At 38.4% G+C, this 18847-nt stretch overlaps 2 protein-coding genes across 3 annotated transcripts in view; one reads left to right on the top strand and one right to left on the bottom strand.

Moving 5' to 3' along the window:
* ect2 (epithelial cell transforming 2) overlaps positions 1 to 11611 on the top strand; it is a 42154-nt gene extending 30543 nt beyond the window's left edge. Inside the window, exons 16-25 of one of the 2 annotated variants that reach the window (XM_055646267.1) lie at positions 1633 to 1729; positions 2509 to 2590; positions 3916 to 3994; positions 4432 to 4551; positions 5201 to 5336; positions 6925 to 7079; positions 7577 to 7684; positions 8883 to 9026; positions 9518 to 9683; positions 10324 to 11611. In XM_055646267.1, the coding sequence (XP_055502242.1) occupies positions 1633 to 1729; positions 2509 to 2590; positions 3916 to 3994; positions 4432 to 4551; positions 5201 to 5336; positions 6925 to 7079; positions 7577 to 7684; positions 8883 to 9026; positions 9518 to 9683; positions 10324 to 10367 (1131 nt within the window). In that variant the 3' untranslated portion in view covers positions 10368 to 11611. The remainder of the gene's footprint in view (positions 1 to 1632; positions 1730 to 2508; positions 2591 to 3915; positions 3995 to 4431; positions 4552 to 5200; positions 5337 to 6924; positions 7080 to 7576; positions 7685 to 8882; positions 9027 to 9517; positions 9684 to 10323) is intronic. The other variant, XM_055646268.1, reaches the window with a different exon arrangement.
* Positions 11612 to 15519: 3908 nt separating this feature from the next.
* The window catches only part of LOC129703649 (spermatogenesis-associated protein 16-like), a 54203-nt gene continuing 50875 nt past the window's right edge, over positions 15520 to 18847 (bottom strand). Inside the window, exons 10-11 of the mRNA XM_055646269.1 lie at positions 18184 to 18267; positions 15520 to 16329 (exon numbers count right to left, since the gene is read on the bottom strand). Of these exons, the coding sequence (XP_055502244.1) occupies positions 16129 to 16329; positions 18184 to 18267 (285 nt within the window). The 3' untranslated portion in view covers positions 15520 to 16128. The remainder of the gene's footprint in view (positions 16330 to 18183; positions 18268 to 18847) is intronic.

Below are 18847 nucleotides of genomic sequence, written 5' to 3'. Positions count from 1 at the left end.
GCGCAAACTCGCGACCTTGCGGATATGAGCCGAGCACTCTACCACTGAGCCAGCCATTAAAATCTACGATAAAAATCTTCCAATCCGAAAGCCGAAAAATTCCGAATTACGAAAAGTGTCTGGTCCCAAGGCTTTCGATAAAAGGTTGTGCACCTGTACCACTGTCCAGACTTCTGAATTTCCCTCCTCACTGTCACAGCCACGTTTTATTTCAATTACAAACTGCAATTTAACCATAATTTTACAAGCGATGGACAGTCGAATAACCTCTCTGATAACAGCTTGTAGTTTGTCTTTTTTCTTGTTTCTTATAACACCTGGGATATATTGCCTGGCCTGGCTATTTGTCTTTTATCAAAAATGCAAAACATTTAATAGTCCTAAAACAGACTTCAAGAGCTGCATCAAATCTGGTTGGCCAAGAAAAAGAAAATAGAAAAAACTACAGGGTCCTTGAAAAGCGAGTATCTTCTGCAAAAACGCACGGCTAAAGGAAGCCGCTGTGGATCTGGTAAACGATGGCGGCAAATCCCAGCAGCAGAACCCTGCAATCAAACCCAACAACTTTCCGCCCGGGCAGGCAAACGGCAAGGAAGACCACGGAGCGGAACCTAGAGCACCTCAACTGGTGCCTACCAATGATATGGACCTCTGAGTGGCCCAAGCCCAAGCTCAACGGGAGGGGAAGGTCAAGCAGCCCTAGACCAACAGCAGGCCAGACCCCACGTCAGTACAAAACAAAGTCAATGACAAGCAGGTTAAAATCACAGGCAATCAAACCAAGTATTGAACGGTACTCGAAGCCGGCCGTGGGCTTCGGACCCTGTGATGTGCACCAGAAAACCTCGGTATGCCCCAGTGCCTTCTCCCACTATTCTCGAGCCTTATCAGAAGAGAGAGAATGTTTGGTAGGGTACGTGTATTAAATGCATTTTCGACGTACGATATTTTCGCTTTATGATGGGTTTATCGGAACGTAACCCCATCGTAAGTTGAGGAGCAGCTGTACATGATTACAATCTATCCATTGTAGACTTTTGGATAACAAAGCAGTTAATAGTATGCCAACTGTTAAGTCGTTCTTAATTACCCTTTTGGTGCTTTTGCAGAAATTCATTCCTCTGAAATATTACAACATTTAAATGTATTATATTTCAACTTTTGTCTTGAACTCGAATATTATTCTATATTTCATTTTCTCTGATAAATGTTTTAAAATAGTAATTTTTCAAATTTGCTTTATTTGAAAAAAAAAATGAGCTTGAATGGAAGATCAGCCTTTCATGACTTTATAGGTGTAAAATTCTTCGCAGCAGCAAGAAGGGTTGCTTTCATGCACTGTTGCTTTGCTGTTAACTAACAAATATCAATCAAATACATTTTCCTCTTTTACTGGTGAAACATGTCCTGATCAAAACCTAATCCCTCCATCTCTATAGTAACATAACTTTTGGCAAGTTTGCAGCGCATCTGAGAGGAAGGACTCTGAGCACCTGGTCTGTCACTTTTTGAAATGATTGAATTTTTTTTGTGAGATTTTTTAGGCTTCTTGCATGTTAATTTTGGTTATTTATGTTGATTTAATGATAACATTTAATATTGACAATATTTAATTCTATTTATTTTGGTCAGATTAATCAAGCTAAACCGGAATGTGGTCGCCAGAGCCTAGCAGAGCTGCTTATACGTCCTGTGCAGAGGTTGCCAAGTGTTGTTTTGCTACTAAATGGTACTGTGAATCTTTGAAATTGTTTGTGAAATATTTAGGGGTGCATATTAAAGTCAGTTGTGGCTTTAAGAAGGCATTTGTATGATTGACAAGCAAGATCTTCATTATCTGATATGCATTTCTTTATTTCCTTTGCAAATTTTAGTAAGATGGTCAACATCTTTGAACTGGCTGAATTATTTGCAAAAATGACAATTGCAGGGAGTTTTTAGATGGGCTAAATGAAAAGACGATGTATTAGATCGAGAATAATGCCAACAAATTGTACGGTTATGCCTTTTTGTTAAGTGGTTGGAAATGAATAAGTGTTGGTATACAGCAAATTCCTGAAGTTCTGGTTTGGGAAACAGAAAATAAATATACGGGTGCAGCAGCAAATGTGGAAGGTCCAAAATAATTGTGCCTTGGGTATACTCTTAACATGTGGTCAGTGTAGTGTAAATTCACTTGATTTTTGAGGATGTGATCGAGTTGTTAGATGGCCCTGTTCTCATTTTTTACAGCTGTAAAGCTTATAGAGGGTAATGCCTCGGGTCATATGGGATTAGTCATGAAAAATGGAATATGATTTTAGATTATGGGATTGTCTGCTGGGTATATTGAAGGCTGAGATTTTCTGGAGAAACATTTTAATCGCTTGCATTTTAATGAAGTCACTTTTATGAAATATAATCCAAAGATGCACTTTTGTGAGATGCACAATATTACTTGGCAACATATCGTCTTGACAAATTTAGCTGTACATTACAATATTGTTCAGTTCAAGTTTATCTCTTCAGACCTTTGGAAGCATACTGCAAATGACAATCCTGACAAAGTCAGTTTGGAAAATGCCGTTGAGATACTCAAAGAAGTCATGACGTAAGTTCTGATTTTATTTTCGATTTGAGAACTTATGTGGGATTGGTAACTTGTGTATGAGTCTCCCCAATTTTCAGTGTAGGTTTGCTTTGTTGGGTAACTTTGCAATTCTTAAACAAGTGATTTGGCATTTTTTTCTTTCCTGTGTTTATTCCAAATACATGTTAAAAATATTTGCTTTGCATACGCATTTTATTTTTCCGTGCACATTTACCACTGCTGTGTGCTTGCCCACCGAATCAAACCAGAAAATAGCAAAGTTGCCTAGTCTTTGTCATGAGGCTTTTGCATTTATTAAAAACATCGTCACTGTCAAAGCAAATAATATCTGAAAATTGACATTCAAGTAGAAGATCTGTGAAGTTGTATTTGCAATCCATTTTTATAGCCATGAAATATCCAAAACTCTTATTCAGTGAAGTAAATTACTCTTTTAAACATGCTTGGGCAATTTGTACATAGGACATGTTAATAATATCAGTGAGATGAATAGCTGGTTGCTTTTGTTGAAGTACTATTGACACTGCAATTCTATGCCTTGAATAACAATAGATTTACTTCAATCCACACATTGAAATATAGCTAGAGCTTGACCATAAGGATAATGTACGAAATGTCATTGCTATATGTTGTAAACATAAGTCAATATTGCACTTTGAAATTAGTGATTTAACCAATATAGTGGAGGGCGAGATAAAACTTTGAAACTTACTGCAATTTTGAGAATGCACATAGTGTGTTGTAAAACACTATGCTGGTAGGATACTATTGGACAGGAACGCTGATGCTGGGACAGAGAAGGGACAGAGCCGGCTGTACTTTTTGTCCTTCAATGTCTGCAGTAAGATGCTGCAGATGTTCTACCAGTGCCATCTTCTTTGATGTGTAATGAGGCAGCACGGCGAAAGCTGAGGACGCCAAGATTATCAAGCTCGTCAGGAAGGCTGGCTCCATCCTGGGTATGGAGTTGGATTCATGGGAGGTGGTCTTAGATGGGTGGATGCTCCTCAAACTGTGGAGCATCTTGGGCAATACAGCTCACCCCATCCATGACACGCAGGTCAACCTGAGGAGTACCTTCAACAACAGATTGCTTCCACCAAGATGTAGTACAGAACGATGTTTTGGGTTGTTCTATAAATGCTGCACGACTCATTGAATTTCTACAGCAGATTGTTTTTGGACATCTATGTGTCATTTACTTGGTTTTTCTCATTGGTACTTTTCCACGGACAGATATTAATACTAGTTCAATAATTGTAAGCCATTTGTAAATTATTATTTTATTTCTTTCTGAATAAGGCATTACTGTCATTGCCTTTTAGGCATATCAACGAAGATAAAAGAAAAACTGAAGGTCAACGACAAATATTCGATGTTGTCTATGAAGTCGATGGTTGTCCCGTAAGTACATAGGATGTTGGTATGAATAAATGGGGCTTTCTTGATTTATAATCTTTTGGAAGTATTTGAGATTTCATAATGAGCGTTCTAACTTTTGACTAACTTGTAGTACATCAAATGCATATGTTCAAATCACAAAAAAAGTTTGAAAATTGGAGAAAACAAATCGGTTCGATCTGCCTACAAGTTCTATGAATAGTGATAATGGGAATGATTAGGAATGTGTCATTCTCAAATTTCGTGCATTTTTGTCAGCCACTTCAAAGACACAACTTTTTGATGTATGAATTCATTATAAGTAAAGTTTGTCTTCCAATTCTGTTCCGTGTGCTGGAATGATATGATTATGCTTTGAACCTGCCCAATTCAAGATTCATTATGATTTTTGAAGAATAGTCATGTTTGCCCTACTAAATATTCTCTTGTCCTTTGTGTAGGCCAATTTACTATCCTCTCACCGCAACCTTGTCCAGCGAGTGGAAACAGTTGTTCTGGATGATGAGTTATGTGATCGAGGGGAACAAGTCACTTTATTCCTATTTAATGACTGCCTGGAGGTAATAAAGCACATTTAAGATGATAAAAGACAGATCAGTTGATGGTTGCAAGTAGACTACCTGTTTAATGGTTGTTTGGCAAGATTAACTTGCAAAATAAATATACGGGTTGCAAAATAAATTCAACATTCCCCATAGAAAGATAAAAAATGGATTGAATAAAACCTAACCATTTGGTTAGAGTCTGAAGAAGGATCTCAACCCGAAACGTCGTCAATTTCTTCTCTCCATAGATGCTGCCCCATCCGCTGAGTTACTCCAACATTTTGTGTCTACCTTTGATTTTACCAGCATCTGCAGTTCTTAAACAACTAACCATTTGGTAATATTGTTTGTGGCAGATTTCACACAACTGGATACATAGCTTCATAACATTGCAATGTTTTATTTCTAGATAATTGATGGCTTTTTGATGGAATGCTTAACCACTCTGGAAATGAGTGGAAGCGTAATGGCAGAAGTAGACCATTACAAGCTTTGATGTTTTTGTGTATGGACTTGGAAAAATAAAGCTAGTATTGCAGTAGATTCAGTCACGTGCATCCCTTGTTTTGGTTCATTTGCAGTCCATGTTTGGTTTTTACCCATGCAACTCTACACACATTTTTTCCCCCTCGTTTTTGACACAATACTGGCATTCTTTTTACAGATAGCAAGAAAGCGCCATAAAATTAGTTCCTTCAAGAGTCCTCATGGACAAACACGCCCTCCTGCCTCCCTCAAACACATTGTGCTGATGCCTCTTTCGCAGATAAAAAAAGTATTGGATATCAAGGAGACTGAAGGTCAGTGCAATAAAAGTCAGGATTGCTCTTTGAAGCCATTTTAAAATAAATTATTCCTCTATTTGGCTCTTCAGTTGATGTAAGCTGGTGAATTGCACATGCAAGTATTTTAATGATGTTGCATACAAATGTTATGTCTGGGTTAATTTGTTATTTATCATGTATGTATTTCCTTTAGAATTGTTCTTTTCAATAATGGTTCTTAAACTACAATTAAAATCTTTTGTTTCCTATTTAACGCAATGCTAAACCACACAATAAATGACAACGGGAAGCTTCTTGGCAGAAGTAGATCACATTGAGTTTTTATACTCGAGTGTGGAAAGAGAAAAATAATGCATGTACAGCCACATCTTGTTTTGGTACATTTGCAGTCTGTACGGTTGGCACATGGTTGCAGAGGACAAGGCAAGCACACATTTTGATGCTGGTTTCTTTGGTTTGTCGCATGCTGATGATTTTGTCCCTTGTAACGGATGAAAGAGAGGGAGTTGACAATAAGCTTTATGATGACTTTCCCTGTGACGGGCCCTTTGTAGTTGCTTTAATCACTTTTGATTTTCCCATTGTTTTGAGGCCAGGCTGTTAGAAATAGATTCTGTGATGGTCTATCCAACAGTCATTGGCATCCTCATGTTTGGGTGATGTAGAAATCTGTGGTGTTGTTTCTAGCACTCAACCATCGGGTCTTGAACCAACCTGCCAATCCTTCCTAGATTATAGAATACCGTGGATCTTCTCTGATGTTACCGTGGACTTGTTTTCTAATGGTGTATTTTTCCACTGATGTTTTGCCTTTGCATTTATTTTCCTTTGTGTAATTTATTTGTGTTGGCTGAGTTCATGGACTCTCTGAATTCTCTGCCTCAGTGGAGGCAGGTTCTCTGGATGCTTTCAAGAGCGAGCTAGATAGGGCTAAATAGCAGAGTCGGGGGATATGGGGAGAAGGCAGGAACGGGGTACTGATTGGGGATGATCAGCCATGATCACATTGAATGTGAATGCAGGCTCTAAGGGCCAAATGGCCTGCTCCTGCACCTATTGTCTATTGAGTCTATGTGCCAGTTATGCTGCCTCTGACAACCTTTTTACTGAGTGAATTGTACATTTCTGCAACAAGCTGCCAGAGGAAGCCATAGAAGCAGATATAGCTTCTTTCAAAAGATATTTTGACATGGATAATAAGGGTTTGGCGATATATGGGACTGGCTCAGTATGCCTACGTGGTCGGCATGGGGATATTGGGCCGAAGATAATATTTGTGTTTCTTTTATCTCTGACTTTATGGATTTGTTAGCAATTTTTCAGTTTTGGGATGTGTCTTTGACTTTACAGCAAGAGTGATACTTTTGTTTTGAATGATGTGATTGCATTAATACTTTATGTTACAGGCCAATAATTAAAGCCTTTTACATGAACTTAAGAAACACAACATTCATTTTTGCATTGGCAGGACATCAGAGCAAATACTAGTGAACTAAGTTTATAAAATACTAGCCTCAAGTGGTTTACAGCTATTAATTGAAGAACATATTTTTGATTAATGATGCTGAGATTTGTGATACATTAATTCATGATTATATGACAGATTGCCGCAGTGCCTTTGCCTTGCTGGTACGGCCTCCAACGGAACAATCAAATCTACTATTCAGTTTCCAATTAATTGTGGAAGAGCACAAGAAGGATGACTGGTTGAAGTTGCTTAGTCGACATGTGGCTAACACCATTTGCAAAGCAGATGCAGTAAGTTGTGCAAGACTTTGAATAATATATTTTGAGTGAAAGAGGGGGAAAATTATGTATCTTTTGTGTTGGGCACACTAACTTGTATACATGGAAGATGATTACCAGCTAACCTTCAATCACATTGTTATTCTTTTAGTTAAATTCATTCTCTCCTACCCCACCGTCTATTACTTCAAAGTACTTTACTTTTTTCTGTGTAAACATCTATTTGTAAAGCTGATTGTAATCCTGTCAGTTTCTTTATTCCGTTTCATATAATTTAAGTGTTTGTACCCTTAATTTATAATCTCTTATACTCATTTTAAACTCTTGCTCTAAATCTTGCTATTTCCTAGGACCTTTTTACTTGTGTAGACACAATTTGCTCATTTCTACTCTTCATTCCCAAAACACATTGATTCATTAACCTGTACCTCTAATTTCCTTCTCAACATTTGCTTGTATTGCATCATTATTTACTTACATACCTGATTTAATTGATTTGTTTATCCTAGGAAAATATTATTTTTAATACTGAGCCGGAAATTTTGGAAGTCAACACAAAAGATATGGACAGCACATTAAGCAAAGCATCAAGAGCATTTAAGAAGACATCAAAGAAGGCATGTCAATTTGATGTGTTTCAACCTGGGCAGAATTATGCCAGACTGGTAGTTTTCAATCTCAAACCTAAAAGTGTACTGCTGAGTTATTGATTTCAAATGGGCCCCTTTCAATTTGTGTTAATTTAACCCAATTGAGTTGTTAATATGAATTAACAGAGGAAAGTGCAAATAAGATTTACAAAGATTTAGCCAGGATTTGAGGGCCTGAGAGGGTGATCTTATAGAGGTGTATAAGATCATGAGGAGAATGCATATTTTACCCAGAGTAGTGAATCAAGAACCAGAGGACATAGTTTTAAGGTGAGAGAACAAATAGGAACCTAAGGGGTGTTTTTTTTTCACATAGCAGGTGATAGTATATAGAGCCAGCTGCCAGAGGAGGTAGTTGAGGCAGGTACAACAATTAAAGATATTTGGATAGGTATGTAAATAAGAGAGGTTTCGAGTGATATGGGTCAAATGTGGGCAGGTGGTATTAGTGTAGGTAGAACATCTTGGGTGGCATAGGCAGGTTGGTCCTAAGGTGCTGTTTCTGTTTTCTATTATTCTATGACTCTAAATATTATAATAGTGGATTGATCCATTTCTGAAACGGTAGATTAACATATTGAGAATAAGACTTCAGGAGTACTATATCCATAAAATTAATGACAGATTCCCCAATTTCTTGTGCAGTATTCAAACCCTTTTAAGTAAGATTTTTTGTAAATTTGTCTTTTCAATTATTTTGTGCGCTATCCTACTTTCCCACCCTGCTTTAAAACAAAGCAAGTGGTTCTAAGTATTTCACAACTTGATTGCAAAAATGAACTTAAGGGGATCACATGAATATCCTGTATCATCTTTATTGGTTTAATATGAGTGTATGTAACCGGTCAAAAACGTTTTTTCATGGGTTTGTGTCATGTGTTAAGTTTCATTGCAAATCTTTATCTGTACCCAACCCTGTTTGCTGAAGCCTTTATAGTCACCAGATGTCTACCCTATTCCCAACTTCCCAAACTGCCTCTCTCCTCTTCTTGCTGAACCATTAACCTTTTCCTGTTCTCAAAATCTGTTCATTCAGCTGATGTCTCCTTTAAATGTTTCCTTTATAGCTAAACAGTTATTTCTTAACTACTACTGTTTAGTGATTATTTTTATAACAATTAATTTAATTGAAATGCATATCCAATGGTGTCATTTATTTCCCTAGGTTACACGAGCGTTCTCATTTACTAAAACGCCAAAGAGAGTTCTGCAGCAAGCTCTAATGGCTCACAGTACTCCAGATACAAAGAGCCCAAAAAGGAAAGGAGCACATTTGGGTAGCCGATGTACCAGCACCACCTCATTAGCGGTAAGTACAAATGTACATATTTATAGTTTTTTGAGGCATAAATCAAATTAGAATTAAAATTGAATTGCTGCAAATCAGTGGTTCGGCTAAACAACTATGCATTATCAACGCTCGGTATTCACTTTTGATTTTAAACTGGCAATTTAATTTATAAACTGTTTAACTAGTTGCCTACCCAAAATGAATTTATTGTTTTAAACCCATTTCCCTTCTCCCATGCTTACTCTCTTCACTTGTTCATTCTGTAGTGGACAATTGCCCCTCAAACCATCTTGCACGATATGTAATAGTGGTTGCTAATATGATCCATTGAATTGACGTTTGTCACGTCATTTAAAATATTAGATGTTTTAGGGTAGAAAATGCTACCTTTATTATATGGGCCGAGCTTATTTCCCACATTGGCTTTTAACTTGAAGCATCTCCATTTTTGTACATTATACATTTTCTTGTCTTGTCTTACTGTAATGTAGTGGTCTTCCTATATTTAGATTTCTTGTTCTTCATCCACACTTGGTCTCAGTGACTCAGTGATGTCGGCAAACAATATAACTGTACAACGCTCCAACTCACTAGATGGTGCACCTATTGGTCGTAGACCTCGAAATATACTGCATCCATCCTCGTCAAGACAGCCCCGTTTCTATCATGTGGACAGTGAGTCTTGCTGTAGTTTCAACATTTTTTTAATCTCCACAACTCACCTAATTATGTCATCTCTAATATTAAAGTCACTGATAAACTATTTGGTGCTCATAATTAGTTAATATAGATAAACCGGTGTTTAAAGTGGTACCAATACCATTCATTCCTTTCATTTTGTGTTTATTGCCTGGGAGTTGATGGGTTCAAAATGACACAACGGTTCTAGATTTTCTGTTAATGTGGGTAAGAATTATTATCACAAACACTAACTTTTTCACTTGTCAGTTATGGGTGTTGCTAATTTGGGCCGACAAAAACTATTCTGTGTGGATCAAGAAGAAGACTTCTGAGTAGCTGTGCAGGCTGTTAGAGGAAATTTCACTGGTGTTGTGAGTTCTGCTCTGTCAAGTTTGAAGTTGGGTAAAAAGGAATGTCACTCTGTAATCCTGCATAATCCTTGTGTTTAGCAGATAATTTTATCATGTAAAATATGTAAGAAAACTGCATATTAAATTTATTGGAGGAATTGTCTTGAAGGGCCTGCTTCTGTGCTGTATGACTGACTCTTAGTGTTGGGATGGTGTGAGCCCCTTGAATTTTTTGAGTCATTATATTAGAGAAATGTCAACTGACTTTTTTTTCTTGTATCCAGGCTATGCAGTCACCTTCATTAGTGAGTCTACCAGCAATGTTTGAAAAAAGGTACCATACATTCAGTCGATCAACAACTCATCTGATCTAGAATCTGTATTTTGATGGGTAAATACAGCCAAGAATTTTGATCAATTGTAATCATTGATATTTGAACTGATAAAGTAAATGGAATGTCAAATAAAAGGAAGGCTGCATTGTTTTAAAGAAAAGGTAGCACTAATAACTCCACAAACTTTGTTTGACTGGCTGTATGTACACTATAATTGAGCAATTTATTTTGTTTGCTATTTTTCCTATTTGTCTACATTTTTGTACAAGTTTATTTATTTCTTGACTTCCGTTGCCTTTTTAACAGAACACTCGTCCTTTTATGCACTGAATTAAACTGACATGCTCCTGTTAGGTGAAGAGAGGCCATTTTAACCTAATATAGGGTAAATAAATAATGGCAGGATTAGGTGGGAAATGGACGGATCCGGTGGAAAACTGACCAATATAATTCCCATTGGACAAAATGTAAAGTAAGAAAAGTGATCAAATCGGTTTGTTAACTTGCATTCTCTATCATTGCTGGACATTTAATTGAAATCCATCATCTCTAGGACAGCATTTTTTTTTTACACAAAACCTAAATGCTAGCTACTCGCAAGGACGGTTTACTTTAAACAATACCTTCAAATTGCATTTCTCCATTAAACTGGAATTATTCATGGGGGAAAAAATGTAACACTTGGTATTTGGCCAATATTAAGATTGTCTTTTGAATTGCTGAAGTTGATGACAATCATCTGGATTTTCCCAAAGTTTAAAAATTGAGTTCACTGAGATTATGATTTTAATTGTAATTGTATAAAACATTATTTACTCAATTTTAAGGGATGATTCCAAGGTTATAATCTTGACTTTTCTGGTGTGCTGCTCCATTTATTAAAAACTAAGCTACATTTCCTATAAATATTTATCTTGCATCTGTTAAACAATGACCTTCAGTGCAGAGTTAACAGTGCTATGGTGTTTATATGAATATTTCTATGCCTTGACTATTATTAGATGTTCATATTAGGGATTGCTCATTATGAGCACTTTCCTTTGTACTATATTTTTGCGGGGGTAGGGGAGGAAAAATCTGTCGTGTTTGTTCTACATGTCTATCAACCGTTTAAGTATTCTCGGCAAAATAATCTAAGCTGCTAAATGAAGGATATATTAATTTTTTGTAGATAATTATTAGACTGTATAGTTTCATTTACACATCTAGGTACAAATAAACATGTTTTCAGAAATAAGTCTGTTCAATGTGAATTATTCAAGAGTTGATCTTAAGTCTGTTTAGCTTTTCAAGTTCAGGGACCAACCCACGTTCATGACTGATTTATTGGATTTAATTTATGGTAAGAATATTATTTAGATTCTAGAGGGAGAAAGAGGCGACTGGCTGACAAGGGAAGTCAAGGACAGTATAAAACTAAAAGAGAAGGCGTATAACAACAAAGATTAATGGGAAGTCAGAGGTTTGGGAAGATTTTAAAGAACAACAGAAGGTAACTAAAGAGGCAATACGGGGAGACAAGATGAAATATGAAGGTAACCTAGCCAATAATATAAAAGAGGATCGTAAGAGTTTCTTCAGTTATATAAAGATTAAGAAAGAGGCAAGCGTGGAGTTGGACCGCTGGAGAATGATGCAGGAGAAGTGATAATGGGGAATAAAGAAATGGCAGGGGAGTTCAATAACTTTTTTACAGTGGAAGACAGCAGTCACGTGCCTGAAATTTAAGAGAGGCAGGAGGTGGAAGTGATTTACTAGGGAGAAGGTGCTTGGGAAGCTGAAAGGGCTGATGGTGGATAAGTCACATGGACTAGGTGGACTGCATCCCAGGGTTCTCAAAGAGTTTGACAGTGAAATTTCAAGAAACATTAGAGATAGGGGAGGTCACAAATGATTGGAAAATTGCCAATATTGCCCCGTTGCACAAGAAAGGAGCAAAGCACAATAGGCTGGTTAGTCTGAGTACGGTGGTTGGTAAGATTTTAAGAGTCCATTATAAAGGATGTGGTTACGGAGTACAGGTACTTTGTTCGCGATCAAGTGGGCCAAAGTTGGCATTGCTTTGCGAAGGGGAGATCTTGCTTGATAAATTTTCTGGAATTCTATGAAGAAGTAAATAGCAGGACAGACAAAGGAGAGTCAGATGTTGTTTACTTAGATTTTCAGAAAGCCTTTGATAAGGTGTCACACATTAGTCTGCTTAGGAAGATGAGAGTCCACGGTATCAAAGGGCAGATACAAGCATGGATAGCTGGATGGCAGAAGACGAAGAGTGGCAATAAAGGGAGCTTTTTCGGGTTGGCTGCCAGTGATTAGCGGAGCTCCGCAGGGGTTCGCTACTCTTCACGTTGTATATTAATGATTTGGACCAGGGGATTGAAGGCTTTGTGGCTAATTTTGCGGATGATACGGAAATAGGTGCAAGGCCGGTAGTGTGGAGAAAGCAGGGACTTTGCAGAAGGACTTGGACAGTTGGGAGATTGGGCAGTGAAGTGGCAGATGGAATATAGTGTGGCAAAGTGTGGAGTCATGCATTTTGGTAGGAATAAAGGCGTTGACTATTTTCTAATTGGGCAGCGAATCCAGAAATCAGAGGTGTAACGAGAGATGGGAGTGCTGATGCAGGATTCCCAAAAAGATAATCTGGGGCAAGTTGAATCGGTAGTAAAGAAAGCAAACTCAATGCTCGCATTTATTTCAAGAGGGCTTGTATACAAAACGGATGTAATGCTGAGGCTGTATAAGGTGCTGGTAAGGCTGCATTTGGAATATTTGGAGCAATCTTGAGCACTGTATCTGAGGATAGATGTTCTGGTTCTGGAGAAGGTCCAGAGGAGGTTTACAAGATTGATCCCAGGAATGAGCAGGTTAACCTAAGATGAGGAGCGTTTGTTGGCACTGGGCCTGTACTCACTGGAGTTTAGAAGAATGAGATGGGACCTCATTGAAGCATACAGAATAGTGAAAAGCTTCGATGGAATGAATGTTTCAGAATTAAAGGCGTTCTTTTAGGAAGGAAATGAGGAGAAATTTATTTAGTCAGAGGGTGGTGAATCTGGAATTCAGGCTGTGGAGACAAGTTAGTGGATATTTTTAAGACTGAGCTAGATAGATTCTTGATTAGTACAGGTGTCAGGTTATGGGGAGAAGGCAGGATGATGGGATTAGATGGGAGCGATAGATCAGCCATGATTGAATGGCAGAGTAGACTTAATGGGCCAAACAGTCTAATTCTACTATCACTTATGACCTACTTTTGTATTAAAATAGAAACATAGAAATTAGGTGCAGGCGTAGGCCATTCGGCCCTTCGAGCCTGCACCGCCATTCAATATGATCATGGCTGATCATCCAACTCAGTATCCCGTACCTGCCTTCTCTCCATACCCTCTGATCCCCTTGGCCACAAGGGCCACATCTAACTCCCTCTTAAATATAGCCATTGAACTGGCCTCAACTACCTTCTGTGGCAGAGAGTTCCAGAGATTCACCACTCTCTGTGTGAAAAAAGTTCTCCTCATCTCGGTTTTAAAGGATTTCCCCCTTATCCTTAAGCTGTGATCCCTTGTCCTGGACTTTCCCAACATCGGGAACAATCTTCCTGCATCTAGCCTGTTCAACCCCTTAAGAATTTTGTAAGTTTCTATAAGATCCCCTCTCAATCTCCTAAATTCTAGAGAGTATAAACCAAGTCTATCCAGTCTTTCTTCATAAGACAGTCCTGATGTATCTTTTAGGTAATAGTGAGGGATGGAATAGCAGAATATATTCATCAAACATCTCTACTCTACATAGGCACAAAGTGCTGGAGTAACTCAGGCAGGAAGGAATGGGTGTCATTTAGGGTCGAGACCCCTCTTCAGATCCATTCCTTCTCTCCAGAGATGCTGCCTGTGTTATTCCTGCATTTTGTGTCTATTTTTGGTTTAATAATAATAATAATAATAATAAATTTTATTTATGGGTGCCTTTCAAAAGTCTCAAGGACACCTTACAGAATTTAACAAGAGTAAAAAACATATAATCGGAGTAAAATAAATAAATCACCAATACACACATTAAAGACAGAATTCGATCCAAAGACAAAAAAAATCAAAAACACAATGTGAAGAGAGAGCAGCGGCAGCTAAACCGTGCCAGCGTACACTCTCCCTTCGGACAGCCATCTTCGACACAAACTAAAATAATCACTTACACACAAAAATCATCCCCCCAAAATGGTTACCACTGTGGGGGAAGGCACAATGTCCAGTCCCCATCCCCAGTTCTCCCAAAGTCAGGCCTATTGAGGCCTCCGCTATTGCCTCTACGGAGGCCCGATGTTCCTGGTCGTTCTCGCCGGGTGCTGTAGCCCTGGCGTCGGGAGAGTCCTCTCAGCGGCTGGGCCACCTGGAACGGCCGCTTCCTTCCGCGGCTTCCGAAGCCGACAAGGCCGCGCCGGTTTGGTGCTCCCAGGCTCCCGATGTTGAAGTCGGCGCCTCTCCGCAGACCCGCAGCCCAGAGGTGTTGAACTCGGCGGTCACAGCTCACCGGAGCTCCAGCGTGTCGACCCAGGCAAGGCATCGCCCGCTGCGCAATAGCGCTCCAGCGCTGTGCTGAAGCGCTGGGCGGTCCCCGCCAGGAAACGGCGCTCCACGCCCACTGGTAGGCCACAAGGACGGGTCGACGGGGCTGCCCGGAGAAAAAGCTGCCTCACTGACCAGGTAGGGACCTAGAAATATAGTTACCCCCTTCCCCCCACATTAAAAAGTCTATTTCTCCCACAAACAAAACACAGGACTCACTAGAACTACAAAAAAATAGTGAATTAAACGGACGGCTGCTGGTTAGCAGCCGTTCCCCAAGATGGCTCCTCCTCTATGCTTAAACCACCATCTGTAGTTCCTTCCTACACATCTCTACTGTAACCTTGTGTAATCAGTTGCCTGCAAATGAAACATTCATGAATCGATATGAAACATTTGTTTGAAAATGCAAATCCTTTGTTTTTGAAACACTAAAACTTTTACTTTTTTGCAGTAAGATGAATTTCAAGTAATTATCAATTAGATAATTATTGATTACCTCAATAACTAGTGAAACAATACTCTCCTTGAAAGAACATGGATTTTCCAGCACTATCTGGTATTCCATGTTTAACTAATATATAGATGGCAGAATTTGTCGAATTATAGAGCCATGAAAATGAATAGTGGCATTTTATTGGAGCAGTTGTGTACTGACAATGTTAATCATAATAGTTTCAGGAAAACCTAGAATTTTGAAAATGTGAATTCTACAATTATTGGTAAGGGACAAATTCAACTTTTAAAAAATGGGATGAAAGGATGCTGCAGGAATATAGTGGGTAAATGTAATTAGAATTTAACTCATGTTAACATTAAATACCAATTCAGATGTGATGGCATTGGTTGGTATAACTTGGTTATTTCAACAAATTAAGTTAATGATGTTATGCCATTGAAAAACATTTCGAATGTCCAAACGCAGTTTGTCAATAGCATTAATGGGTAGCAGATTGTTTTTAAAGGAGGCATTTCAATCTGACAGTGTTAGCTGCATGTGCTATGTAACATGGTGGCCTAAGTATTTGAGGATTATGATTTAAGATAATAATTAAAAGCAATCATGGATGCCAGTTACTGTTTCAGTTTCATTTTTATGTTCAATTTATGTAGCATTCCAATATTACTGTTTAAGCTCCTTTGGCACAACGATGACAGACAAAGGAAGGAAAAGTGTGCCAATGTCATCTCATTTTTCGGTCTGTGAGTGTATTGCTGTCTTTCCCACAGATTTTGTCTCTCTGGTTTGCTTCAAATCACTAGGCAATGGAACTAGCTTTTGGCTTTTCAACTTCTTCACTTCTCTTCTTTGTTTTCGTGCTGTTTTTAGAGCTTTTGATTTCAGAAAATTATCTTCTAGTTGATAGATAAGGTCTTCAATCAGTCCAACCTGCAATCAATCAACTATTCCTTAAAGGTTTCCTCTAATCTGGTGTAAAGTTCATCCTAAATAATTTCCAATATATTTAGATTTTATAATTTACTTTAATATTATTCTAGCATTTGTTATATTATTGATTCACTTTTAGGGGATATTTACATATAAAGATAACAATATTGCAAATGGCAGTAAAAATCTGTTAGAGGAAATACAGCTAAAGTTGTTACATGATCTAAATAATGAATAGGCTTTGCTTTTACTCTAGCAAGAGCAATTGAAGCAGAGAGAAAAGTGTCCAGAGATGTGAGAGAACCCTCAGGCTGTTTTCATGTGCGAAATACTAGTGATGTCTGACTATAATAGGGTAGGCATTATCTTTGGTGAAAATGTCTGGATAAATGTCACTGGTGGAAACATGCTTGAGTGGAGAAGTGCACATGCTGTGATCAAATTAACTTTCTGGTCTAAAGCTGTAACTTTCGCAAAATAGCAGTGAGTTAGAGTATAACATTATTGTGAGAATGGATCGACTGGGCTTATATTCACTGGAATTTAGAAGGATGAAAGGGTGTGTTCCAGATACATATAAAAATTCTTAAGGGATTGGACAGGTTAGATGCAGGAAAAATGTTCCCGATGTTGGGAGAATCCAGAACCAGGGGTCACAGCTTAAGAATAAGGGGTAGACTATTTAGGACTAAGATGAGGAACAACCTTTTCACCCAGAGAGTTTTTAAATTCTGTCACCAAAGGCAGTGGAGGCCAATTCACTGGATATTTTCAAGAGAGTTAGATATAGTTCTTAGGGTTAACAAAATCAAGGGATATGGGGAGAAAGCAGGAACGGGCTACTAATTTTGGATTATCAGCAATGATCATATTGAATACTCCTACGCTTATTTTCTATGCTTATTAATGGTCTGTCTAGTTAAAATGTTCTGACAGTGTTACTTTACCCCAAGTACTCAATTTGTCCTCATTCAATCTTATTTCACTCCTACATTCTTACACGTTTAATTTATCTGCACTTTTGCTCTGACACGCCCTTGTTATTCCAGTAACATTAGCATCATTCTTGCTAATTAGCTCCAAATGGATTATATCCTTGGTCATCTCTCTCAAGCAATAAAAAAAAGCAAACAGTAATTCCTCACATTTTAAAAATATTCTGAATATCTTTTTCCTATACTTTGAGACACATTTCACTGTATCACGATTCCAAATGGCAATTTGTGGCTGCAACCTTTCATTCTTTCTTGCTCTTTGTTCACACAGGCACTGTAAACGATTGTCCTTCCTACAGTCATGGTGTGTTCCCCATCAAATTGTTCCATTTCCTAACTAATGCTGGTTGCATCGTTTCTACTGCCTCGTGTTATCAACTGCTCCAATGAACCTCCTCGTGAAGAATTAAATAGTGGAAATTGAAGTGCAAGATATTAATCTTAACTTGCCCAGAGAATCTGAAGCCACCTCCCCTGGATCAGCTTCAGTCATATTAATCTGTTCCTTCTCTAGCTGACTGTACAACAGGAAGTAATGGTATTTTTTTCCACCTGATTATAAAAATCTCACAGCACAGAACAGACCATTTGGCCCAACTTGTTCATGCTGACAAGGAATTAAAATGTTCTCCTCTTATCTTTTTCCCTCTAGTTCTTGATGCCCCTATATGAGTGGGAAACAAATACTGCAATCATCCTATCTATTCCTTTCATGATTTTATATGTTCAGGTTGGGAATCCAAACACTCCACTTTGAGAGTATGGGGCTAAACTTTGTTACTTAATGAATCCCAAAATACAAGTCTGAAATATTATGCATCAAACCTAAATACAACTTAATGGATTGTGAAATGTCTACCTTTTCGGTTTTGCTCCAAACACATTCTCCACTGGTCTTGTTTCCTTCAAGAGTGTCAACAGCATCAGTCATTAATGAATGTAGCTGAGTTGCAAACATACATTTTTGGTAAATTATTTACAGGGAAACGACGATTAAATATCAAATGTTTTTTATATGTAAACCATTATAGAATAACCACTTATGTATGCTGAAAATGGAATTATATTGCAGTGTCTCTGACTTTAATGCAACCAAGTTTCAAAGAATAAATTCAGCTGTTGTGAGACTTAAATTCTCCAACAAGGGACAAACCCGGCTGCACTTTTTGTTGCTCCTTCAACGTCTGCAGTGAGTTCTACCTATTGGTGTTAGCCAGTGCCATCTTCTTCGCTGCCGTGTGCTGGGGCAGCAGGGCGAAGACTGCAGACGCCAATAGGATTAACAAACTCGTCAGGAAAGCTGGCTCCGTCCTGGGGGCGGAGGTGGTCTTGGACGTGAGGATGCTCCTCAAACTGCAGAGCATCCTGGACAATACAGCTCACCACCTCCATGACACACTGGTCAACCCGAGGAGCACCTTCAGCACAGACTGGTTCCACCAAGATGCAGGACAGAATGCCACAGGAGATCCTTCTTCCCTGTGGCTATCAAACTACAACTCCTCCCCTTTCTGTCATGAGGT

Source organism: Leucoraja erinacea, chromosome 14, assembly GCF_028641065.1.
Source record: "Leucoraja erinacea ecotype New England chromosome 14, Leri_hhj_1, whole genome shotgun sequence".
NCBI classification, from domain to species: Eukaryota; Metazoa; Chordata; class Chondrichthyes; order Rajiformes; family Rajidae; genus Leucoraja; species Leucoraja erinaceus.
The sequence above is the reverse complement of the archived record's forward strand: the minus strand, read 5'-3'. Positions and strand labels throughout refer to the sequence as shown.